Source organism: Mastomys coucha, unplaced genomic scaffold (genome assembly GCF_008632895.1).
Source record: "Mastomys coucha isolate ucsf_1 unplaced genomic scaffold, UCSF_Mcou_1 pScaffold23, whole genome shotgun sequence".
In the NCBI taxonomy this organism is placed as follows: Eukaryota; Metazoa; Chordata; class Mammalia; order Rodentia; family Muridae; genus Mastomys; species Mastomys coucha.
Window position 1 is genome coordinate 101324303 of NW_022196906.1, and position 22089 is coordinate 101346391.

At 53.7% G+C, this 22089-nt stretch overlaps 1 protein-coding gene across 2 annotated transcripts; it reads right to left on the reverse strand.

Moving 5' to 3' along the window:
- On the reverse strand, positions 1-21363 carry Gnai2 (G protein subunit alpha i2). 2 transcript variants are annotated; one of them, XM_031343725.1, is made up of 9 exons: positions 21079-21363; positions 6168-6210; positions 5795-5936; positions 5454-5614; positions 2716-2844; positions 2273-2402; positions 2033-2186; positions 1507-1720; positions 1-590 (listed from the first exon to the last, which is right to left on the reverse strand). In XM_031343725.1, exons 1-8 carry the CDS (start codon positions 21194-21196, stop codon positions 1530-1532), a joined length of 1068 nt encoding a protein of 355 aa, XP_031199585.1. In that variant the 5' UTR covers positions 21197-21363; the 3' UTR covers positions 1-590; positions 1507-1529. The 2 variants fall into 2 exon arrangements, with proteins under 2 accessions (XP_031199585.1, XP_031199584.1); XM_031343724.1 differs by having other exon boundaries at positions 1-956; positions 21079-21362.
- Between the last annotated feature and the right edge of the window lie 726 nt (positions 21364-22089).

A 22089-nucleotide genomic window follows, 5' to 3' on the forward strand; every position in this document is an offset into this window, starting at 1 on the left:
TTGGTGTTTTCTTTCTACATTTTATTATTTCAAATCATGTGAACAATTCCATAAAACATGTGAAAAAAGCAAGGAAGTGTTCAACGCTGGAGGCCCCGGGCCTGGGGCGAGGGCGTGAGGGGCCTGGCCCTCAGCAGGCAGCGGTTCCTAGATTAGCGCTAAGGAGCTACATTTAGGTTAATGGAGCCTGGGCCCACGGCTTCAGGGCAGGGCCCTCAGTGACACTGGCAGTTGTCTGGAACAGCCCTTGGAATCCAATTCCGTGGAGGGCAGGGCAGGGGGGCCGCCCAAAGAGGGATGGGTGTAAACACGCAGACACACTCAAGGCACGGAATCGCTGGAGAGGGGCGCGGGTGGGGGGTTGGGTTGCTGGTCAGGACCTGACAGTTTTAAATAGGTTTCTCTAAAAAGTTTTCTAGATTTGCAGTTTTCCTCTTTTTGTTTTTTCCTTTCCTTTCCTTTTCTTTTTTTAAAGCTACAAGAATGAGCAGGTGGGCTTTGTCTCCAGGAATGGCGGTCTCTCTCACACGTCTTGTGCTTTTTCCTTTGGGGCCTCCGAGCGGCAGAGAGTGGGGTAGGCAGGAGGCTCCCTGTAAACATTTGGACTTGGGTCAGGGCTGGTGTTGGACAAAGCCAGGGGTCTAGGCTGGAGGAGTTGGTACCCCTCCAGACATAGGCCTTGGGAAACTCTGCATGCGCTCCCCGCTCACCCCAGAACAAGACAACGGTTAGAAAACCCGAACGGATGCCCAGGAAGGGGTACCATGGTTACTCCCGGCACCTCAGACTGGGAGGCCCGTGGCAACCCCTCTCCCAAGTCTAGAGCTGAGGGAGGGGACAGGGGAGCTGAGAACGGAGAGAACAGATGGGAGACGCAGCTGGGGAACAGGCGGGGAGCATGGTCGTCTCGCCCCCATCTTCCTCAGGGGTAGTGGGGAGCAGAGTTGGCGGTGGCCCTGGAGGTGGAGGACAGACACAGCCTGGGTTACTCGTGGCTCCTCTTCTTGCCTCTCTAAACAATGACCTTCTTCTCCCCCACCTCCTTGTTACCAGGGACACAGCTGTGCCCAGGGGCCAGCTTCTGTTGCTGGGTTACGGGATGTGTATATCAGTGACACTGCAGTCATTGAATGTACACCAGGGCCAGTGGGGCTGGCCTGGGCCTAGGACTCTCAGGTCTGAGAGACAGTGGTCTAAGAACAAGAGGTAAGGCCTGTTAGTGAGCAGCGGGGTGGCTGGGTCTCCTTCTGCATCTAGACTAGGCTAATATAGCCATGGTTTCCAGGAGGCGATTTCTTCCAAAGAACACTGACCACTCCTCTAGTTCATTCCAGGGAATGCCAGGTCCCTTTTTTTGACTCCCTTGTCCTCTGGTCCCTGATTGCCCTGCCTGACCCTTTCTCCTCCAAACTGAGTACTCCTAAAGGACCTCTCCTAAGTCCCCAGCCCCCTGTCCTCTCTGGACCCTGTGGTTTCATTATGTTGTCTGCCAGGCCCCCAACTCACCATCCTGCCAGGCCCACTGCCCCTCAGAAGAGGCCACAGTCCTTCAGGTTGTTCTTGATGATGACGTCAGTGACGGCATCAAACACAAACTGCACGTTCTTGGTGTCGGTGGCGCACGTGAAGTGCGTGTAGATCTCCTTGGTGTCTTTGCGCTTATTCAGGTCCTCAAACTTGCTCTGGATGTAGCTGGCGGCCTCGTCGTACTTGTTGGCCCCTAAGGAAGACAAATGAAGACTTGTGTCTGTGCATGTACAGCAGAGATCTATGGCCACAATAGACAAGCATGTAACATGCACAGCATGTTCATGTGTAAGTGCATGTGGTGTATGAAGGATGCTTCCCATGTGTATATGGTCAAGAGTAGAGGCCCACGGGTGATAACAAGCCTTTTGTGTGTAGACACAATATACATTCCTGTGTTTTTCCTTCTGTCCAGATGGGGGCATCCATGGGCCGCCAGAGCCCCAGTGGTGCCTATTGGGATGGCCAAACCCCCTCCCATGAGACAGTCTTCAAAGAGCCCCACCTGTGTACTCAGGGAAACAGATGGTCAGGGGGCTCTGCGTGATCTTCTCTTCAAACAGGTCCTTCTTGTTGAGGAAGAGGATGATGGAGGTGTCTGTGAACCACTTGTTGTTGCAGATGCTGTCAAACAGCTTCATGCTCTCGTGCATGCGGTTCTAAGGAGAAGGATGTGAAGTTGGAACTGACCCCCGTCGCTGCCCACCAGGCTCAGCCCCCGCCACCAGTGCTCCCAGTCTCTCACCATCTCCTCATCCTCAGCCAGCACCAAGTCATAGGCGCTCAAGGCAACACAGAAGATGATGGCCGTGACACCCTCAAAGCAGTGGATCCACTTCTTCCTCTCAGATCGCTGACCACCCACATCAAACATCCTGTGGACACCGGGTAAACTTAATCCAGGGAGCAGAGCCCCAGGGGAGGCATCCTTGCACTTCACAGGCTGGCAGGCTAAGGACAGAGACCTGGCCAAGGTAGGACGGCTGCCACCATGGAATCCTCCACCCCTCACCACAGGGATAGGCAGGAGACACTATTAGTGGGAAGTCACTACTTAGGTGATGAACCTCAAGGGCATGTCTTCCTGATACAATGCTGAGGCCCCTCAGCGGGACTGGGGAATTATGGCCAATGGCTACCCCAGCAGCGACAGGTATTGCCCTTAACCCTGCCCATACACACACTCACTTGAAGTGTAAGTCCTTGAATGTGAAGTGTGTTTCGACGATGCCTGTGGTCTTCACACGGGTCCGCAGCACATCCTGCTGCGTAGGGATGTAGTCACTCTGTGCAATACGCTCCAGGTCATTCAGGTAGCTGCGGGAGGGAGGAGGTCAGACAAGCCAAAAGCCGCAACCTCACCTGGGCCTCGAACAGACAAAACCCTGCTTCTTCTTCCTTCTCTTCCCCCTTCCGTCTACTCCAGGCAGGGTCTGGTTTATGCAGTCTAATCTCATCTCAAACCTATAATCCTCCTGCCTCAGCCCCAAGCACTGCGATTACAGGTGTGCACTGCTGTGCCTGCTATCCTTGCTTCTTTAAGAAACATGGGCTCGCCGGGCAGTGGTGGTGCACACCTTTAATCCCAGCACTTGGGAGGCAGAGGCAGGTGGATTTCTGAGTTCGAGGCCAGCCTGCTCTACAGAGTGAGTTCCAGGACAGCCAGGGCTACACAGAAAAACCCTGTTTAGAAAAAACAAAAAACAAAACAAAACAAAACAAAAACAAAAACAACCCCCCCCCAAAAAACAATAAAAAAAAAAAAAAAAGAAACATGGGCTCAGGAGATGGTGAGATGGCTCAGCAGGTAAGAGCACTGGCTGCTCTTCCAAAGGTCCTGAGTTCAAATCCCAGCAACCACATGGTGGCTCACAACCACCTGTAATGGGATTTGATGCCCTCTTCTGGTGTGTCTGAAGACAGCAACAATGTACTCACATAAAATAAATGAATAAACCTTAACAAAAAAGGAAAAAAGAAACATTGGCTCAGTCCCCATCTAAACATTACGTCTCTATGACCTAGCAGTCGGGTTCTCAACTTATGCATCCAATAGGAGTCAGAATGTTGGAACTACAGGTAAAAAAGTAGGCGGGGGAAATTAGTCCTTTAGGGAGAGATCAAGATGCTAATCGGTGTAATTAAGGTGCCCACTGCAAAGCAACCTAGCGTGGTCCTTTCACAGGGGACTAAACATGTCGGAGCCTGCCAGGCCCAGTGGGTCCTCTGCCTAACACTCAATAAAATTTGAGCTGAGGTGGGAGTACAGACACCTGCTTGGCAGAGATCCCTGGGGCTCTTCATCACACGCTCCTTTAATTAGTATCAATGCCTCTGGAGCAGGGTCCAGGGCCCAGCTTTCTGTCTGCCTCATATCCCCGCTATGCCTGCAGGCTGGGTCCAGGCCTTGAAGTGGCTGCAGTGGCTGCCCTCTATTGGTCTTTTGTTCTTGGGGCAGGGGTGCTGAGGCCAGCGGCCAGCCAAACCAGGCCAAAGGGAAATGATCTCAGAGAAGCAGGGACAGCACAGAATAACAGGAAGGGCCACAGGGGACCATGACGCACTTGCTGTGACCTGTGTACCGTGCTCCACCCCCTGTGGACAGAGCCCCTAGCCTGGAAGCCTCAAGGTGAGCTCCACACCAATTTCGCTCTTCTCAACAGGTGGGTTCACCCTAGGACTTTCTGCTGTCCTGTGGTTTTACTGGACTGCGGTAAAGCTTAGTGTACCACCCCATACCCCTCCTTTAGATGAGCCTGTGAAGGCAAAAGGCACTTTGGCTGAGCAGGCCTGTGGTGACTACCCCAACTCCGAGAGCAGAGCCAGGCGTGCGATAGGAAGAACTTAAAACTCGGGAATAAAGACAAAGGGAAGCAAAGGAAGTGGAAAGTGGCCTGGACAAGGTCCCATCCTTCCCTCCTTGAATACTGGGGACAAAGAAGTAGTTTTGGTTGTCAACTATTAAGCTGACAGGGTTCTACCCCCCACCCCCCTCCTCCCCTGGTCTCTATAATCCACAAGCTCAGCTGGTGGCTAAGCCCGTGATTTTGGAGTGGGGCAGTGCTGTCCACAGATTTGGCTATGATCCCAAAACTACCCGAGGGTAGGAATGACACAAGGGAAGTAAGGCCGTGCAAAGAGGGCAGAAGAAGCCTGGTCATGTGACTGAAGCAGGACTTGGGAATCCTAATTAGGCAGATCTTCTACCTAACTCTTGTGAGGTCTAGTCCTGCTGAGCAGGCACAGGATCGGATAGGCAATGGGGCCCTGGAGGGGCTGGGTTGGGCTGGAGGCTGGCTGGCTAACTGAAGCAGCAGGGAGGGGGAGTTCAGCACCCCGACACACGGCTGGACTGCAGGGGAATTCAGAATTGTGTTCTGGTCTAAAGGAGCCAAGCCTGTTGTGCCTCTGAAATTCCTGGGACACTGTGATTCTCCAGCTCGGCTTGGATCCAGAAAAAGTTCAGCAGCAAAGTCCAGGCTCCAGCTTGTGCACACATCTGTCACCTCAAAGACAGCCTCTCCCTTCTCTGTGGGGCTCGGAGCAGCAGGCCTGAACTCCTGTAACCTCAGTGACAGTCTGGAGTTTAACATGCGGCACGCCCCAGCCTCAAACCCCTCCCATTCTTGATTTCCTACTGACACCTTCAGCTGTCATTGCTTAAGGACCCGTCTTTTACACTCATCACTGTGTCCCTGACGCTTTGCACAGAGCAGGTGGCTGCAGATGTTCTTCAGAACGATCACGTGTGAAGACAGATAAGGCTAACGTAGCCTGAAAGCCACCGTGGCTGTCATTTCTCCAGGCCTTCTGACAGCATGCTATCCCAGTGTTTCCACCCAGTCCACTCCCAAAGCCTCAGTGGACAGACATCAGCTTCAGTACCCTGGGACCACCTGCCATGCCCGGACCCTTGTAGTACTCACTAAGCGGCTGAGTCATTGAGCTGGTATTCCCGTGAGCGGCCAAAGCAGGCTTGCACACCATGGTCAGCCCAGAGCCTCCGGATGACGCCGGACAGGTCTTCAGGAAGCATGCCTTGCTCCTCAGCAGTACAGGACAGTGCAAACAGCTGCCTGGCATCATCCTGGGCACAGAAGTGAGGGCAGTCAGATAGGTAACAGAACAGACCCCTCTCTGACTGTCAGGGGAAGGGAATATTCTAGAACAGGGCCGGGGCTGATGTACTCTCAGGCTCCCTAGGACAAGACAAGCCTTGAAGGCTTCTGAGACAGGCAGACGGGAGGGGTGGAGCAAGTGCACACACCGCACGCTGGGGGTCGGCAAAGTCAATCTGCAGGTTGCCCATGGCCTTGATGATGGCCATGATGGACTGGATGGTGTTGCTGTAGACAACTGCGCGGTACTGCCGGCACTCCTCCTCCGAGTAGCCATCTTCATGGATAATCCTGATAAACAGAGGTCATGAGTTATGGTCCACAAATGACAAGAAATCACATAGCTAACTTGGAACTGCCTGGGACTGCTCCAAAGATGGGCAACAACCCCTGGCCTACGGAGTCATGTTGATATAAGTAGCAATGGGGCCCTCTGGGACAAGTGGAGAGCAAGCAGGGGAGGCGGTTCAGGCCCAGAGGAAGATGATGATCAAACTCCGGTGACTCCCACACACCACTTACTTCATCTGCTTGACGATGGTGCTCTTCCCTGATTCTCCAGCACCTGGAACAGAGGGGAGAGATGATGAGGACAGGCCCAGTGGGGTCTGTATGCAAACAGCCTAGCTGCCATTAGCTAGGCAAAGTGAGACAGCTGTGGTGTACAGGGGCCACAGTGGTTAAGGAAACCTGTAGAGTCTGCTCCTAGGCAGGCTCCCTGCAGGCCTCTGCTTCCCTAAGCTCCAATGTCTGCCAGGGATCCTGTCACGCCCCCACCTCTGTCCTGTATGAGTTCAGAGAGTTAGCCAGACTTTAGGTCCACATTCTCTACCCTCACAAACACAGGCCTACCACCCTGTGCAAGAGCAAGGCAGGGCTGGATGGAAGGTACCCTGCATATTGCAAAACAGCAGGAAACCCTCCTTTTCCCAAACCCTGAGATTTAGCTGCTAAGCAACCTACAAGGGCCACAGAGTCACATTCCTGTCCTTTGGACATGGCCCAAGACCCAGCCCTCTGCTTTCTGGACCAGCTCTGTCCTTAACAGTTGGAAAAAAGAAACTCACATTCTCATATTCTCTCTCTCTCTCTCTCTCTCTCTCTCTCTCTCTCTCTCTCTCTCTATGTATACAAGTTCTGACTCAAGCTTCTCTAGCTTGGCAGAGCCTGTCCTCACTTCTCTGTGACTGGTTCTGAGGTCTGTTGGTCTCTCCTGTGTTTGCCACAGCAAGTCCATTAAACAAACATCTTTTCTGGTCTCATTTTACAGAGGGCACTGAAGTTTAGAAGTGTTCATTCCTGGAGCAGGATCATACAGCCAGCATTCAAGATGGTACCACAATGCCAAGATGAGGCCCCAGGTTCCTTTGCAGCCTCTGCCCAGATTAAGCCTGCTCTTGTCCCTTGGCCAGCTTCGCTCCTGTCCCTTCCAGGTACTGCCTGCGTCTCGCTCCCTGCTTCTACTGTTCCCTTTCGTGGGTAATCCTGCCCTGTGTTCTGTTCACAGTATTCCTCTCTAGGCAGTTCACAGGACTAACCTATGGATGGGTCAAACTCCGGAACTCTATCCTTCTACTAGGATCATATAACAGGGCTAACACACTAACAAAAACACCATTAATAATAATGACGGCGAAGTTGTGGCAAGCACCCATTATGTGCCAGGGTTTCACGTAGGCCAGGCTGGCTTCAAACTTACAATGAAATCAAAGATGACCTTACATTTCTGAACTTCCCGCCTGGAATTACAATTGTTCATTAACATGACCATTTTTTTTTTCATTATTATAATTTTAAGGCAGGGTCTACTATGTATCCCTGGTTGGCCTAGAACTCAATATGTAGACCAGGCTGGATTCGAACTCACAGATACACCTACCTCTGCCTCCCAAGTGCTAGGTTTGCAGGCATGCACCACTATACCTAGCCCTTTGGTTACAGGTTTTAAAAGATTTTATTTTGGGCTTGAGAGATGACTCAGTGGGTAAGAGCATGTACTGCTCCTCCAGGGGACCTAGGTTTGGGTCTAAGCACCCATATGGTGGATCACAACCGTGTGTAAACACAATTCTGGGGGCTTTGATGCGTTCTGGCCTCCATGGGCACCCACACTCATGGTGCATATAGACACATACACGCAAACACTTATACACCCAAAACTTTTATGCCTACATTACGTGTGTGCCTAATGTCCACAGAGATAGAAAAGGCTGTTGGATTTCTTGGAACTAGAGTTACAGATGGTTGTGAGCCATCATGTGGGCACTGGGACTGAACCTGGATCCTTGGGAAGAGCACCCAGTGTTCTCTTAACTGTGGAGTCATTGCTCCAGATGCCAATGTATTTTAAATTAAGTATCTAAGTATATGGATGTCAGTGCAGGTGCCCAAACTCTTCTAGAAAATGTGTCAGATCCTTTGAAGCGGGAGGTAAAAGTGGTTTTGAGCCCCCTGAAATGGGTGCTGGGAACCAAATTTGGATCCTCTATAAGAGAAACAAAAAACAAAACAAACAAACAAAAAAACTTTTAAAAAAGATTTATTTAAGCAGGGCAGTAGTGGCGTATGCCTTTAATCCTAGCACTTGGGAGGCAAAGGCAGGCAGATCTATGAGTTCAAGGCCAGCCTGGTCTACAGAGTGAGTTCCAGGACAGTCAGGGCTACACAGAGAAACCCTGTCTCAAAAAACCAAAAAGATTTATTTATTTAATGTATGTGAGTACACTGTTACTCTCTTCAGACATACCAGAACAGGGAATTCCATTACAGATGGTTATGAGCCACATGTGGTTGCTGGGAACTGAGCTCAGGACCTCTGGAACAGCAGTCAGTGCTCATACCCACTGAGCCATCTCTCCAGCTCCCCAAATACTTTTTTTTTTTTTTTTTTTTTTAATGTTTATGAGTACGTTGTAGCTGTCTTCAGACATACCAGAAGAGGGCGCTGGATCCCATTACAGATGGTTGTGAGCCACCATGTAGTTGCTGGGAATTAAACTCAGGACATCTGGAAGAGCAGCCAGTGCTCTTAACCTCTGAGCCATCTCTCCAGCCCCCACATTTAAAAAATGTGTGTGCACATGCTTGCTGGTCAGTGCGCACGCATTTACCTGCAGCAGTGAGTTCTTTTCTCCCACCAAGTGGGTCTCAGGGGTAAAATTCAAGTCACCCATCTTGGTAGCGAGCACTTTTCACTGGCTAAGCTATCTCACCAGCCCCCATGCCCAGTTTTTGTTTTGTTTTTTTGTTTGTTTGTTTTTTAAAGAATTTTTACTTTTACATTTTAAAATTGTGTGTGTGTGTGTGTGAGAGAGAGTGGGGGTGGGTTGTGCACATGCATGCAGGTACCCACAGAGGCCACTTGATATAAGTGCTGAGAACTGAATTCAGGCCATCTAGAGCAAGAAGCACCCTTTACTGCTGAGCCATCTTTCCAGCCAAGCCACACCCAGTTTTTTATGTGGTGCTGGGGTCCAACTGAGCCCCGGGGTTCACACACACCAGGTAGGCATTCTCCCACGCCTATAGGACACTACTGTGTTTACTAGATGCCTTTTGTTGTTGTTGTTTGAGACAGGGTTTCTTTGTGTAGTCCTAGCTGTCCTAGAACTCACTCTGTAGACCAGGCTGGCCTCGAACTCACTGAGATCCGCCTGCCTCTGCCTCCCGAGTGCTGGGATTAAAGTGCACATCACCACCGCCTGGCTTACTAGGTACTCTTCTCTTCACAACAGACCTGAGGTAGAGTCTAGTCTCACCCCAACTCTAAGAAAATCGAGGCACATGCTGTAATAGAATTAGTCCTATCTGGATGGGCAGTGGTGGCGCACGCCTTTAATCCCAGCACTTGGGAGGCAGAAGCAGGTGGATTTCTGAGTTTGAGGCCAGCCTGGTCTACAGAGTGAGTTCCAGGACAGCCAGAACTATACAGAGAAACCCTGTCTCGAAAAACAAAAAAAAAAAAGAATTAGTCCTATCTGAGAGTCATCCACCTTGCTCTACACAATCCCTCCTATAGATGTGCCTGGGCCCAGCTGCACTTGGCACTGGGCTCCCTCTGGCCCCAGTCTCTGAGGTGCTAAGAGGCACCAAACAAGTGAAGACAGAACAGGCTGTCAGACCTCATCGACGTTTCAGTTTCCCCTACTCAAACCCAGATTTCATTGGGGAAACTGAGGCACAGCTGTGACCCTCACATGAGTAGGTCTGGGTCTAGCCCCAATCCAGCAGCTGCCTATAATTACTGAGTATCTGACCATCCCAAGTCTGCTTCCCAAGATGGTGCAGAACTACTACGGAACAAACCCTACAGCTTTGGGCAGGCTTGCTGTGAGACAGTGTTCTCTCTGGCTATGGTCCATCCACCAAATGAGGCTGTGCACAGCAGTGGAATGAGGCTCCTTCACATTCTACAAGCCCAGAGGGGTGTTCAGAAGGTCTACAGACCCTGCCCATACTACCCAATCACTGGGCACTAGGCCTATAGGGCCTCAATATCTAGAAAAGAAAGGCCACAGTGGCCTTAGCTAGCCTTCCTACTTGCTCCCACAGAGGAGAAGGAGGGGGACTGACTCATCTTGGAGCAGAGAAAGAACCAGTCTCAGCCAGGACTGAGGCCTGATTCAGAGAACAGAGGCTAATGATGTGATTCCACTGACCGGACTCAAGGACAGGTGAGAGGGAAGAGGCAGCAGACATCCAGGGCACAGGAAACCCCAAATGAAGGTTGTCCCCTTACATGACTTTGGAATTCCTGGCTATGGGAAACATTGGTTTCTCTACTGGTCATTGTGGGTAAAGAGGGCATCTAATCATTTGACCACTCTCTCAAGAGATACTGTGGGCTACCCGTGACCCTGCCCAGTACCAGGGATGATGGCACCAACCTGCTTTGCATTTGATTTCCCTGGCAAAGCTGGCAGATACTGAGAGGGCCACACCTGGGCAAGCCAAACCAGGAACCATGTTCACATACCTCTCGTCTCAGTCAGCTCAAGGCCTGCTCCCACACTTCCCTAGTGTCCCAGTTCCCCTCTCTCAGGCCTCTCAGATTCTGAGTTAGAGCATTCTCCCCACCCCGTAGGGGTCACTGCAAACAGGGGGACAAGACAAGGTAATGGGGTTTCCATCCCTGGGACTTAAGGAGGTCCCTTTGTCATTGCAGCAGCTGTGACTCAGGCAGGAAGTAGTGAGAGGCAGGACAAGGGTGTGGTTGGCAATCAAGCAGGAAGTAGAGAGACATCAGGACAGACAGAGCGGGGGAAGTCTGAGTGGGACATCCAGTGAAAGGTGTGTGGTGAAGAGCTTGATGCTCAGGTAGGCCACAGACTTGGTGTCTCAGGAGCCCTGGCGCCACATGTTTCTTACGCCCCCATGACCCTTTCTCCATTATGGGGCATCACTCCTACCATCTGGGCTGGAGAGTGCTTGTACTCACCCAGGTTTCCTCCCTGCCAGCCCTGTGCCTACCTCAGGGAGAGCTTCCCAAGGCTGACACACAGGTGTCAGCAGGGAAGCCAGCTGAACAGAGAGAAGCAGGAATCAGCCTCTCTCATCCCCACCAGCTGCTCCATCCCTAGCTGGGTGAGGCCAGTGGGGACCCACAGATGGTCCCTGGGGTTGGCCTTGACATCCCACTAGGCTACACCTCTTCCCACCAAAGAAAACACCTGGGTAGCTTTTGCTCCGAGTCCAGCGGCTGGGCCCGCTGCAGGAGAGCAGTTATCTCAGAGGCTCCTCTGCAGAGATCACCTGCTTCCACATGCAGCACTAAGCTCCCATGGAGGGAACAGACTGACGGAAGACAGTGCCACCCCACTGCACGAAACGCCTCACCACAGTTGGGCCTGTAAGTTCAAACACTCGATGTTCATCTAGGCCCCAGCATGTTAAGACTGCTTTCTATTCGTCCATCTTGGGCCCACCAACTCCTACCTCACGCTTAGGTCTGACCTGCAGGGAGGCTGTGCCCGGCTCTTCCCCTTTCTGGCCTCAGTTTCTTCAAGCAGGCAGCTGGTCTACCTTTTACTTTTGGATCTCCTCCCTCCCTCCCCAGGGTCAGGGGGAGGGGAATCTAGATCTGACTAGTACAACCCTGCTGCCCACACCGATCCTTCCTGATATTTCCATTAGCCTCCACCCTTTCAGGTCTCTAGTATCTCATCTGTAAAATGGAACAATGCATCTTCTAACAGGAAAGAGGTGAGAACTGGAACCAAAGCTCCTCTCGACGTACCGCACCCAAGGCTAGGGTGCAGATAAAAGTTGTTACTGTGGCTGGAGTTGGCTCAGCAGTGAAGAGCACTGGCTGCTCTTCCAGGGGATCCTGAGTTGACTCCCCACATTCGCAAGGCAGCTCACAACTATCTGTCACCACAACTGCAGGAGATCTGACGCCCTCTTCTGGCCTCTGAGGAATCAGGCAAGCATGTACTACACAGACATACACGCAGGCAAACACACATACACTTAAGATAAAAGTAATAATTAAAAAAATATATTGTACAAAATTATCCAGGAATTAAATAAAAAATATGTTTAAGAAGATAGTATCTGGGCGTGATGGTGCATGTCTATAATCCCGACACCCAGAAGGCTGAGGCAAGGTAAGCCTTGGCTACATAGTAAGACCCTTACCAGAAGGAAGTCAGTGGCCACTATTTTCCTACTTGGTGGAAGAGTACAGATTTCCCCAAACCTCACTTCCTACAGTGTGCACAATGGCCGGCTGCTCTGGTCACTAACAGCAAGGCCCAGAGTGGAGAACCACAGTTATCTCATTTCAAGTACAGCTTCAGAAGACTCAGAGAGAGCAGGGGGAACAGGGCGATTGGGGCGGGGAGGGCACCCTTCGGAGCCGTAGCGCCACCCACCAGGGATGGGGTGAGAGCTGTCTCTTGTCACTGGCACCGTGCTCTGAGCCCATCACTTCTCTTCCACACACATCAGGGACTTCTGCATAGAAGCCCCCCAGCTGGTGCTGTCCACTGATCCCACAACTCCGAAGGCTGGGAAAAGGCCTCCCTGGAGGCAGCTCCTGCGCTGGTGGGCTCCGGTGGAATTCATGGGCTAAGGAGAGGCAGCTGACGTGGCAGCCCCGAGGGCAGAGATTCTCGTGAGCAGCTGGGACCACAGGGTAGGCTTGGGCAGCAGCCCAGTTCGAAGCCACAGCACCAGGCACGCCCACGCTGCCACAATCCCAGCGGGGCACAGTGGGGATGGGTTTGAGGCCTGGGATGCCCACCCCACAGGTAACCCAGCTACTAGAAAGGTGCCACATCTTCATTGCTGTGTGTGACCTCTGCCATTCTGGATCCTGTCTGTCACCCCTTTGCCCCATAGCCCAGGATCTCAGGCTCAGCGACCACCAGGGGGAGCCCAGCAGCCAGAGACAAAGCAGAGGAGATGGGGGCTGGGCAGCATGGGGAATGTTTTGTTTCAGCAAAGCAGCTTTCCCAGCTAGGGATAGCTGGGGGAGGTGCCAAGACCCTCAGCCACAACCTCCTCCCTGGGAAGCCCCCGGCCAGCTTCAGAGTCTGAATACACAGGAACAATGGAAACAGGAGGGAAGAAAGGAGGGGGGGGAGGACACAGCCAGACAAAGGCCCTCTAGGCCCCACCCCAGGCCTCTCTTCCTTCCTCCAGGTGTTGTTCTTTGACCCCTTTAAGCCCTCCAAGGAGGCTCAGCACAATCTCACACTGGGGGGAAAGGGAGATGACAAGGAGGTGGGGTTTTGGAAGGTTCCTGCAACACTTCCACCCAAGACTGCGGCCCCACCTTCCACCAGATACCCCAACAAGTCAGCCATGCCCTGCCTCAAGCTGTAGGTCTTGCCACCTGTAAAGTGCCTGGAGGCACGGGACAGGCCCCAGGTCATTGGTACACCCCTCCTCCTAACAGCTTTTTAAAAAGACTCCTATAGTGATTTCTTCAAGAGCCTGAACAACAGCTGTCTGTCCTGAATTACAGTGGCAGATCGCCAGGGCCTCAGTGTCCCTATCTGTTAAATGTATTCCTCGTGGGAATTGTGCCAAGCCCAAGGCCTGCCTAGAGCAGCTTTCCTATGGTTTTCAGGAACTTCAAACTGCCTTAGGGCCCAACTCAAGCCAGCAGTTGTCCAGATCCTTGTAAGTCCCAGTGCTAAACACAGAGGCAGAGGCGGGGACAGCCTGAGATCACACACCCAAAGGAATGGGTCCTTCTGTACCCAGGCCTGGGTGATAAGGAGGAACATGGTCTATGCTTTCTGCACAGCTGCCTAGCCAAGGGGGCCTGTTCTGACAACACAGCAGAATCCCCTGGAACCTCCCACGGGAAGGATAAGCCCCACAGACAGGAGATCTGGGGGTCAAGAAGCACGGGGGCCATTGCTCTCAGCCCACACAGGAGCCACATTCAGCCAGCACACAGTACCAGTACCCTCTACACTGAGGCCACCATTGAGCTAACAGTCAGGACAAGCCTTGTAGGACAGTCTGCCTTTCCACCGGTCTGGCCAACTCCCAGCCGAGGCCACCAGCGCTTCCCAGCATTCCTCTGGCCCAGTCTGTCTCCCTCAAACTGGAGGTTAGGGGAGGAAGAGGCACAACAGGGAAGGCACAATGCTAAGTTACTGAGTGTGACGTGAATGTTCTAAGGAAGGTGGGCTGAGAGGAAAGGTGGGGAGAGATTGCAGAGTAGCCACATATGGAAAGAAGCCATGGAGCAGGCAGGCTTCTGTCAGAACAGCAGAAAGGCTAAAACAGAATCATGGGTCTCACCCTGCAGGGCATAAAAGGATTCAAGACTCCTCAAGGTGCCAGGTGGTGGTGCATACTTTTAATCCCAGCACTCAGGAGGCAGAGGCAGGCGGAACTCCAGCCTGGTCTACAGAGTGAGTTCCAGGAGAGTCAAGGCATCGAGAAACCCTGTCTCGAAGAAGCAAGATAAGAAAACAAACAAATAAAACTCCCCCAGGCAAGACCCCAGAGCACCCGCAGAGCACGAGTGCCCCCCAGGACAGGTGCACCAGCATCTGCTTGTCACCCCAACACCAATCCTAACAGCAGGGCAGGTGGAGTGACTGCTCCAGTCCTAGCCCAGCATCTCTGCTTCTATGCCCTCAGTCTCTCCACTGGTGGAAAAGGCCCATCCTGGACGCACAAGATTAAATAGCAGAGGCATCTGCTGCTATGAGAAGGGAAACTGAGGCACAATGACAGCATCCGGGTTCAGCAAGTCGTGATGGGCTGAAGGCCCCTCACCAACCCCCAGGCAGGGGAAACCCACAGTGAGCTAATACAGGGCTGCCGCTCCGCTTCCAGGCATTCATCTCTGCCTGTGGCTGGCCTTCCTGCTTGCAGGGCAATGGCCGCTTAGGAATCCAAGAGCAGCTTTTGGCCTTCCTGCTGGACCTCCCACTGGTGTCCCTCTCCCAGCCACCACTTCCTGTGGCCAAAGGAGGGGCTTAGAATCCTTCTCAGAAGCACGGCCTGACATCCTGGCCCCAGCCGTTGTTAGGACAAGGCTACCACCTGGACTGGCCCTAACTCAGGGATGGAGTGTGGAGGCCAGCGGGAGCTCACAAGTGAGCCTGGGCAGGTGTGAACCTTCTAGGCCTCTGGCTGCCAGAGACCTGGGTGACTCAGGACCTACTGCAGCCCTCTGGCCTCTTCCCCTTTTGGGCTCCCCCCTCCCCCAGCTGCTTCCTCCTTATTCTCTGATGTGGACACCATTTCCCTAAGGGGCCCAAGTACATGACTGTCCCGTAGGCACACTCTGAAGCAGTTGGGTCGGGAGCAGCATCCTTCAAGGTTCAAAGACACCTCAAACTGGCCGGGCGCCCCATCAGGGCCTTGTATGCGGATTCTGAGAGTCGACCCTAAAAGGCAACCCTGTAGTCACTGCTGAGCCCTGAGAGGATCCTTTCAAACCACTAAGTTTCAGGCCCGTGAAGCACCAACAAGGTGAGGGTGGGGTTGGGTTTAGTAAGAACAAGAGCTCTAGGCAAAAGACAGGGTGTGGCCAGACAGCGGAGGCTGCACCCAGCACCTGTAGCTGAGGCAGGGGCTTCCTGAGAGCATGGGATAGGGGAGCACACTAAGGGGTCCAATCCTTGGCTCGAACCAAGGCACTCTGAAGAACAATCTTAGATGTGACCTAAGCTGTGTGGCCCGGCAACAACCTACTGACTCCTGCCTCTCTTACCAAATTCCCAGGTCGAACCCTGGGGGCTGAGAAGGCTGCCAGGCCTGTACCCCATCCCTCTGGCCCACTCCTCCTCCCTTTGTCTCAGCTAGAAGGTGAGCTGGAGGCAGCAGCACTCCACGTCACACCTGTCATCCTCTGCTGGTGGCAGCGATGGGTGCCCTGGTCCCTCGGTAGCTAAAAGCTTCTTGGGTAAACAAAGTTGTTTCCTGCCAAGTGAGCCAGGAGCTTTAGAAACAGTCTGAGAGATGCAGTGAGGGCAGAACCCCGAGGGCGGGCTCTAATCAGTGTGCTTCACAGTGACCTAAGTGCCCCAGTCTGCTAAAGAGGCCTGGAGACCTCCCTGCAACAGATCCTGGCAGCCACAGCCCTACCTCCACCCCCACTGACTGTCACTTGGTGAACAAATAAATGTTCACCTTTCTTCTCTGATCCCAGGACCGACCCTGCCAGCTCACGCAGACTCAAAGGGAGCACTGGCAGCTCAGGCTGACTTGACAATAGTGAGTGGCTCGGTGCTGCCTGAGGGCTTGTGTGGAAGCCCGTGTCCCTCAGCTGGCTGGACTGCCACCCTCCAGCCACTGAAACGGCTCAATCCAGAACTGACCACCTGTTAGACTCTGTTCAAAGACCCAACCTCCACCCTCCCCGCACCCCCACCAGGGATGCCCATGGCTGAGCTGTCCTGACTCACCAGCTCAGGAATACCCCTTAAAATACCTAGTCTCTACTGGCTCCTATGCCTGCCCAGGGCAGTGCATGGCTTTTTATATTTTCTGTACCAGCTCTGGAGTGATGGGCAGGGCTGAGAGGACAGAGGAGGTTAGAAATGGCTCGGACCGCCCCCCTCCTCTCCCTAGCGTGGGAGCTCATCCAGGCCCGCCTGGGTAGACAAAGCCTTGCCCAGCCTGGGGGAGGGGTGGGAAGACACTTTGAGGCCGAAGCCAACCAGCCCCCCATTCAAGTGCTAATGAGCTCCAGCAGGGGAGAAATGGGTTAGGGAAAGGAGGCAGGCTCTGTACTAGCCCACCTGGCTCGCAGAGCTGCGCCACACCCCCAAGGCTAGGCCCTCAGAGATTAGGCCTAAAGTCCCTGGAACGGTCAGTTAAGTTGCTCTGTTCTTTACAAACCTTGGCCTCCCACTTGCTGTGAGCTTCCTGGGGGCAGGGAAGGGAATCCTCAGGAGAAGCCCCAATCTGGTTTTCATTTGTTTACCTCCAGGATCTGGTGTACTATGCCCACCGTCCCCTGAATTACACAGGATAGGCAGCCTTCTCCGCAGGGCTTCACCTGAAGCAGATTTCTAAAAGAGGCAGAAGATGAGACCAGGATTCTAACTTTTTCTTTAATGTGCATTGGCGTTTTCCCTGCATGTTTTGTCTGTGTGAGAATGTCAGATCCCTTCAAACTGGAGTTAAAGACAGATATGTGGATGCTGGGAATTGAACTTTCTCCAGAAGAGCACCCAGTGCTCTTAAGCGCTGAGCCATCTCTCCAGCCCCAGCATTCTCTACGTGACTCCGGTGTCCAGTCAGGCAGTCTCCAGCCTCATGCCAGGAGACATCCACCAGCGTCTTGGGGATCTAGGCTACATCTCCTATCTCAGTGCCCCCAGTGCCTAGCAGGCCAGTTTCCCAGGCTAGCCCTTCCGTCTCAGTTTGGCAGTTCCAGGATTACCCTTTGGTTCTCTCATTCCTGTTATATTCTGTCCCACCCCCAAAGGACGTGGCCTGCTGCAAGATGCGTTCAGGAGCTTTACACTCTACACACAGTACGCACGGAAGCTGCATGCCTGCCTTTTGCTAGTTGGAAAGGACAAAGGCTACAAACCTCCCTTCCTTTTGTAAATCTACGAAGGCCTGGCTTTGACTAACAAGCCTGGAACTCCTGCAGAACTGCTCCAAGTTGAGCCCCAGAGCTGTCAGCTGCTTCAACGGTCACTGGCAGGAGCTCTGCAGCTGTCCCCAGACAGAGAACTGAGTCTGTAGAACCACTCTCTCACATATAGTCCCTACTGTGTGCTGTGCTGGGCAGCAGGGGCTCTGTGAGAGGGGAAGCGGGGAGGGACAGAGTGAGGACTGCCCTGAGGCACCTGCACAGCCTGTGATGGCCAAGAAGAACCCAAGAGTTTTTTCTTTCAGCATCTCCTCAATCTTGGTCACCGATCTTCCAAAGAGCACTTGTCACCTGCTCACACAGTATGCCAAACTGTGACTCGGTGACCTCCACATACTTATCCCCCAACCCAAGTTCACCAAGTACATCCTTCACTCGGCACACAAATGAAAGGATGCGCTCTGCCTAGTTGCCTCAAGGGCCAAAACCATGCTCTAGTGGGAAAGCGGGAACCCAGGGAGCAGAGAAGCAGCATTAGCCTTGGTGGGACCTCAGGAAGGATTCTGGGAGGATGTCCATGGATGGAAGGTTAAGGAACAATTACACAGGGAAGACACAAAGTTCTGCAGCCAGCCAGAAGCAGCTATACTCTGTGACTTTGTGGAGCCCGCAGTGGACACTGTTTCTCCTGGTGTGTCCAGTTCAGGTTGTCACCAGGGCCCCCACAATCTATCTGGGCCTAGCTAGTCAGTCTAGTTGAACTGCGGTGGGAGGTGTCTAGGGGGTTCCCCCCGCAGGGAGACTGCCATCAGCTTCTCTGCTTGCCTGACCAAGCTGCCAGGGAAAACTATCTTGCTAGTGTGTACCACATCTGCCTCTGCCCTGGTGACAGTGACTGTGCCCGCCTTCTGGCAGGGATACAGGGTATGGAGGGAGACAGTGTGCGGGTGGGGCAGCAGGCGTGGTTCTGGCTGGGAGGGAAGATTGGCACTTTCCCAGCTTAAGTCCCCGTTGCCTGGACAGAGTCTCCGGCTATGTAGAACTGGTGCCCAGAATTCCGAACCTGCTACAGGCTGGGGTCCCACTGTCATCTTACTCCTTCATGGGGAGTTGATTAGCTCAACTGAAGTCGCCTTCCCAGGTAGCAATGACAGACTGGTCATGCAGACCGGGTTGCCCATTTCAGGCAGAGCTCTGAGACCTTGGCTGCACACTCTTTGCAGGGGCTTAGTCTCACCATGGGTACTCCTGTGACACAAGCCAGGAATTCCATTTTAGAGGGAAGAAAGGACAGAGGGGAAGGGATCCTGGGATAGACTGTTCCATGAGAAAGTGCTAAGACAGATCACTGGCTACTGCCAGCCTAGTGTAGGAAGAGATACCGGGTCCCACCTAGCCTGGCCCAAAAGCTGAGCTGAGCTCTAAGGCACAAGCCGGTCCGCATAGAGGAAACCAACCGTGTGTTACCGAACAGGTCAGGAGTCCTGTGCAACCCGCTTCCCCCGGCCCTCTGGTCCAGATCCACATCTCCTTGGCCACCACAATAACTGCAATAAACCTGGGAGGGGCTGGTAAGGGGCTCCGGGCTGGGCACTGGGAGGTAGCGGTCCCGGAAGTGTCTGCCCTCCCTAGGCCCGGCAGCAACGGACATTCCGCCGCCGCCGCCCGCCGCGTCGACACCCACTCACTGCTTGCCGCACTCGCAGCAGAGACAGGAAGAGGCAAGCGCCCAACGCAAAGCAGCCCAGGAGGCTGGGCCGCCGCCCCTTCCCGCCCCTTCTCTTCCTCCCCGCCGCAGCAGTGGAGCGGATGCCATTTTGAAACCTCCGGGGCTGTGCCCCCAGGCCGGGTCCGCCAGGACAGTCAACAGATGGATCCATAAAGACACACAATGTTGTTTCTCGGCCACAGGCCTGGCCGAATTAAAAAAAAAAAAAAAAAGCCAGGCTTTCTACAGCACGCAGGCCCCAAGGCGGCCCTGGGGCGGAGGGGCCACACCCCCCCAACATACTATCCAACCGATTACGCTGCTGCGCGGCTTCTGCTACTGCTAAGGCCTTGCTCCCCACAATCCAGAGGACCCGATCTCGAGTCAGGCTTCCACAGGGAAACACTCTGACGACCAGTGGGAGTCTGGACACAAGCATCAGGCCCACTGCCTTTGCCAAGCCTAACTGGGATGCTTGAAGCGCACACGGGGCTCCGGGCAGCTGACTCCTACTAGCCCCTCATTCAGCTTGCGCCCCCTCCCCCATCACAGTATTCCTTTGGGGAACCAACAGGTCTACTGAGTACCCTAGGCCACATCCCAGGCGTTTCAGTCCTGAGTATGAGAACCTCAGCACCCGTCAGCAGATCTCTACAGGCACACAAGGGCAGCAATATGTCGGTTGGCTCACTACTTCCACTTCCCCCCCCCACCCCCCATCCCAGCAGCCACCATCTTCCTTGGCCTTGGAAGTGGCAACAACCCTAACTCCTCCATGTTCCCTCCTACTGTCCAGGCTCCCCTGGCCCAGACAAGCCTTGGAACCTAGGGAACACATTCCCAGGGAATGGGACTTCACACAGATGCTTGATGCCTGACCCCCGTTCCCTAGTGTGACTATTACAGCTTCCAGTCCAACCTCTTGGAGAGGGTCTGCCCAACTCAGCCTAGGCCCACTCCAGCCCTGGTTTCCCTCCTCCTATCAAGGCCCACCTGGAGCAGGAGGGTGCAGAATCAAGGGAATGGCAGTGTGAGAAAAGACTTAAAAGAGGGGCAGATGATTGGGGGATTGATACCTGGAGAGAAAGAGAGAAAGAGAGAGAGAGAGAGAGAGAGAGAGAGAGAGAGAGAGAGAGAGGGAGAGAGAGAGGGAGAGGGAGGGATCTGGTGACCTGGAACAGAGGCCCTGCGGGGAATCCTGCTACAGAGAACTTGATAGTAGTCAGTTGCCCTCTTAAAGAGGTTCTTAAGGGGTCAGAGTGCACTGAGGGAGAATACAGACTCCAGAGTAAGGAAAAGAGGTAGTGGGTTGAGGCTTGACAAGGGTCCCAAGGAATGCTCATGCCAAAGGAAATAGAACAGGTGGGGTCTGAAGGTGGGAGCCAGCAGGGTGCTGAGGGTTTAAGCAAAGCCTGAGAAAGTGTGGGAATACAAGGCAGGGGCTGAGTTCTCTTGAGACTGGATAGCAAGAGGGGAGAGTCATGCAAGGTTTGCTGTGTGGGGTCTGGGATGAGTTGAGGGTCTACACTAGAGTCTGGACTAGGATTTTAAATCTAGACCAATCCAGAGTTTCGACTTAAAAGGGTGGGCCCTAGGGGTTTCAAGCGCAGGTGTAGGGTCCAAGGCCTGGCTGGGTAGTTTCAGGTCCTTGTCTGGAGGTTAGCGCGGAGAGCCAAGGGTCCCAGACCCGGGCGCTGCCTCACCTAACAGAAGCAACTTCACCTCCCGCGCCGCCTTCTCGCCATCCTCCCGTAGGTTCTTGTCGATCATCTTAGAGCGCTCGGCTGCCGCCTTGTCCTCGGCGCTCACGGTGCAGCCCATCCTGCCGTCCGCCGGCCCGGCCTGGCCCCCACACGGCCCACGGCCCGGCTCGGCCCCGCCCGACCCACTCCGCTCCCACCGCCGGCCCTCTGCGGGAAGCTCTCAGGTCCGCAGTTCCGAGCGACTGCGGGAGGCGCCTTCCCGGCCGCCGCGCACCGACGGCGGGGCGGGCCAGGGGTGGGGCCCGGGCGAACCAAGCCCGCGACTGGGCCGGGGCGGATCTGGAGGAGGGGCCAAAGGAAATTTGGGGATGGTGATTGGTGGGAAGGCGGAGCCAAGGGAGAAGTTAGGCTCCGTCCAGGCTTAGGCGCAAGCTGAGAGCGGGGCCGCTATGAGGGAAGACACCCAGGGTAGAGCTAACACAGGCTTTGGCCTCTGGGCGGGTTGCAGGAGGAGCTCGTCTCCGATTGGATGCTGAGAGCCTGGGGCTCTGTTTCTGGACTGTAGGACCAGTAGATCTAGTAGCCCAAGGGTCAGGACTCCCTACCCTCGCCACAGGCCAAGTAGAAACCGGGACTCTGAGCATCTGTGAATTATGAGAGTAAGATGGAGGAGGTGTGTCTTCTTCACTTACTAAAAGTGAACCTATAAACTTATTTGGAGATCTACTAAACTCTGCGGAGGGCACATGATGACTTTCTGGACCTCGGTATTCTTTAAAGCAGCTCCCGAACCCCCTCCCCCCAACCCAACCCACCTCCTGTCTAGGTTGCACCACATCAAAAACAAAAAGAGTTTACTGCCGCCTTTACACCTTTGCACGGACTATCTTCTGTTATCTAAATGTAGTCCTTTTTCCTGGTAGGTTGGGAAGCATTCTCCTGCAGGCAGCAATCCTGGGCTTCAACCAGAGACCAATGAAACTGGACTCTAGTGAGAGAGAGAGAAGAGAA

Coding starts and splice junctions, on each gene's coding strand:
- Gnai2 (XM_031343725.1), bottom strand. CDS start 21,196: ATGGGCTGCACCGTGAGCGCCGAGGACAAGGCGGCAGCCGAGCGCTCT. Junction 2,187..2,272: donor TGGCTGAGGATGAGGAGATG/GTGAGAGACTGG, acceptor CCTTCTCCTTAG/AACCGCATGCACGAGAGCAT. Junction 1,721..2,032: donor CTGTTTCCCTGAGTACACAG/GTGGGGCTCTTT, acceptor TGTCTTCCTTAG/GGGCCAACAAGTACGACGAG.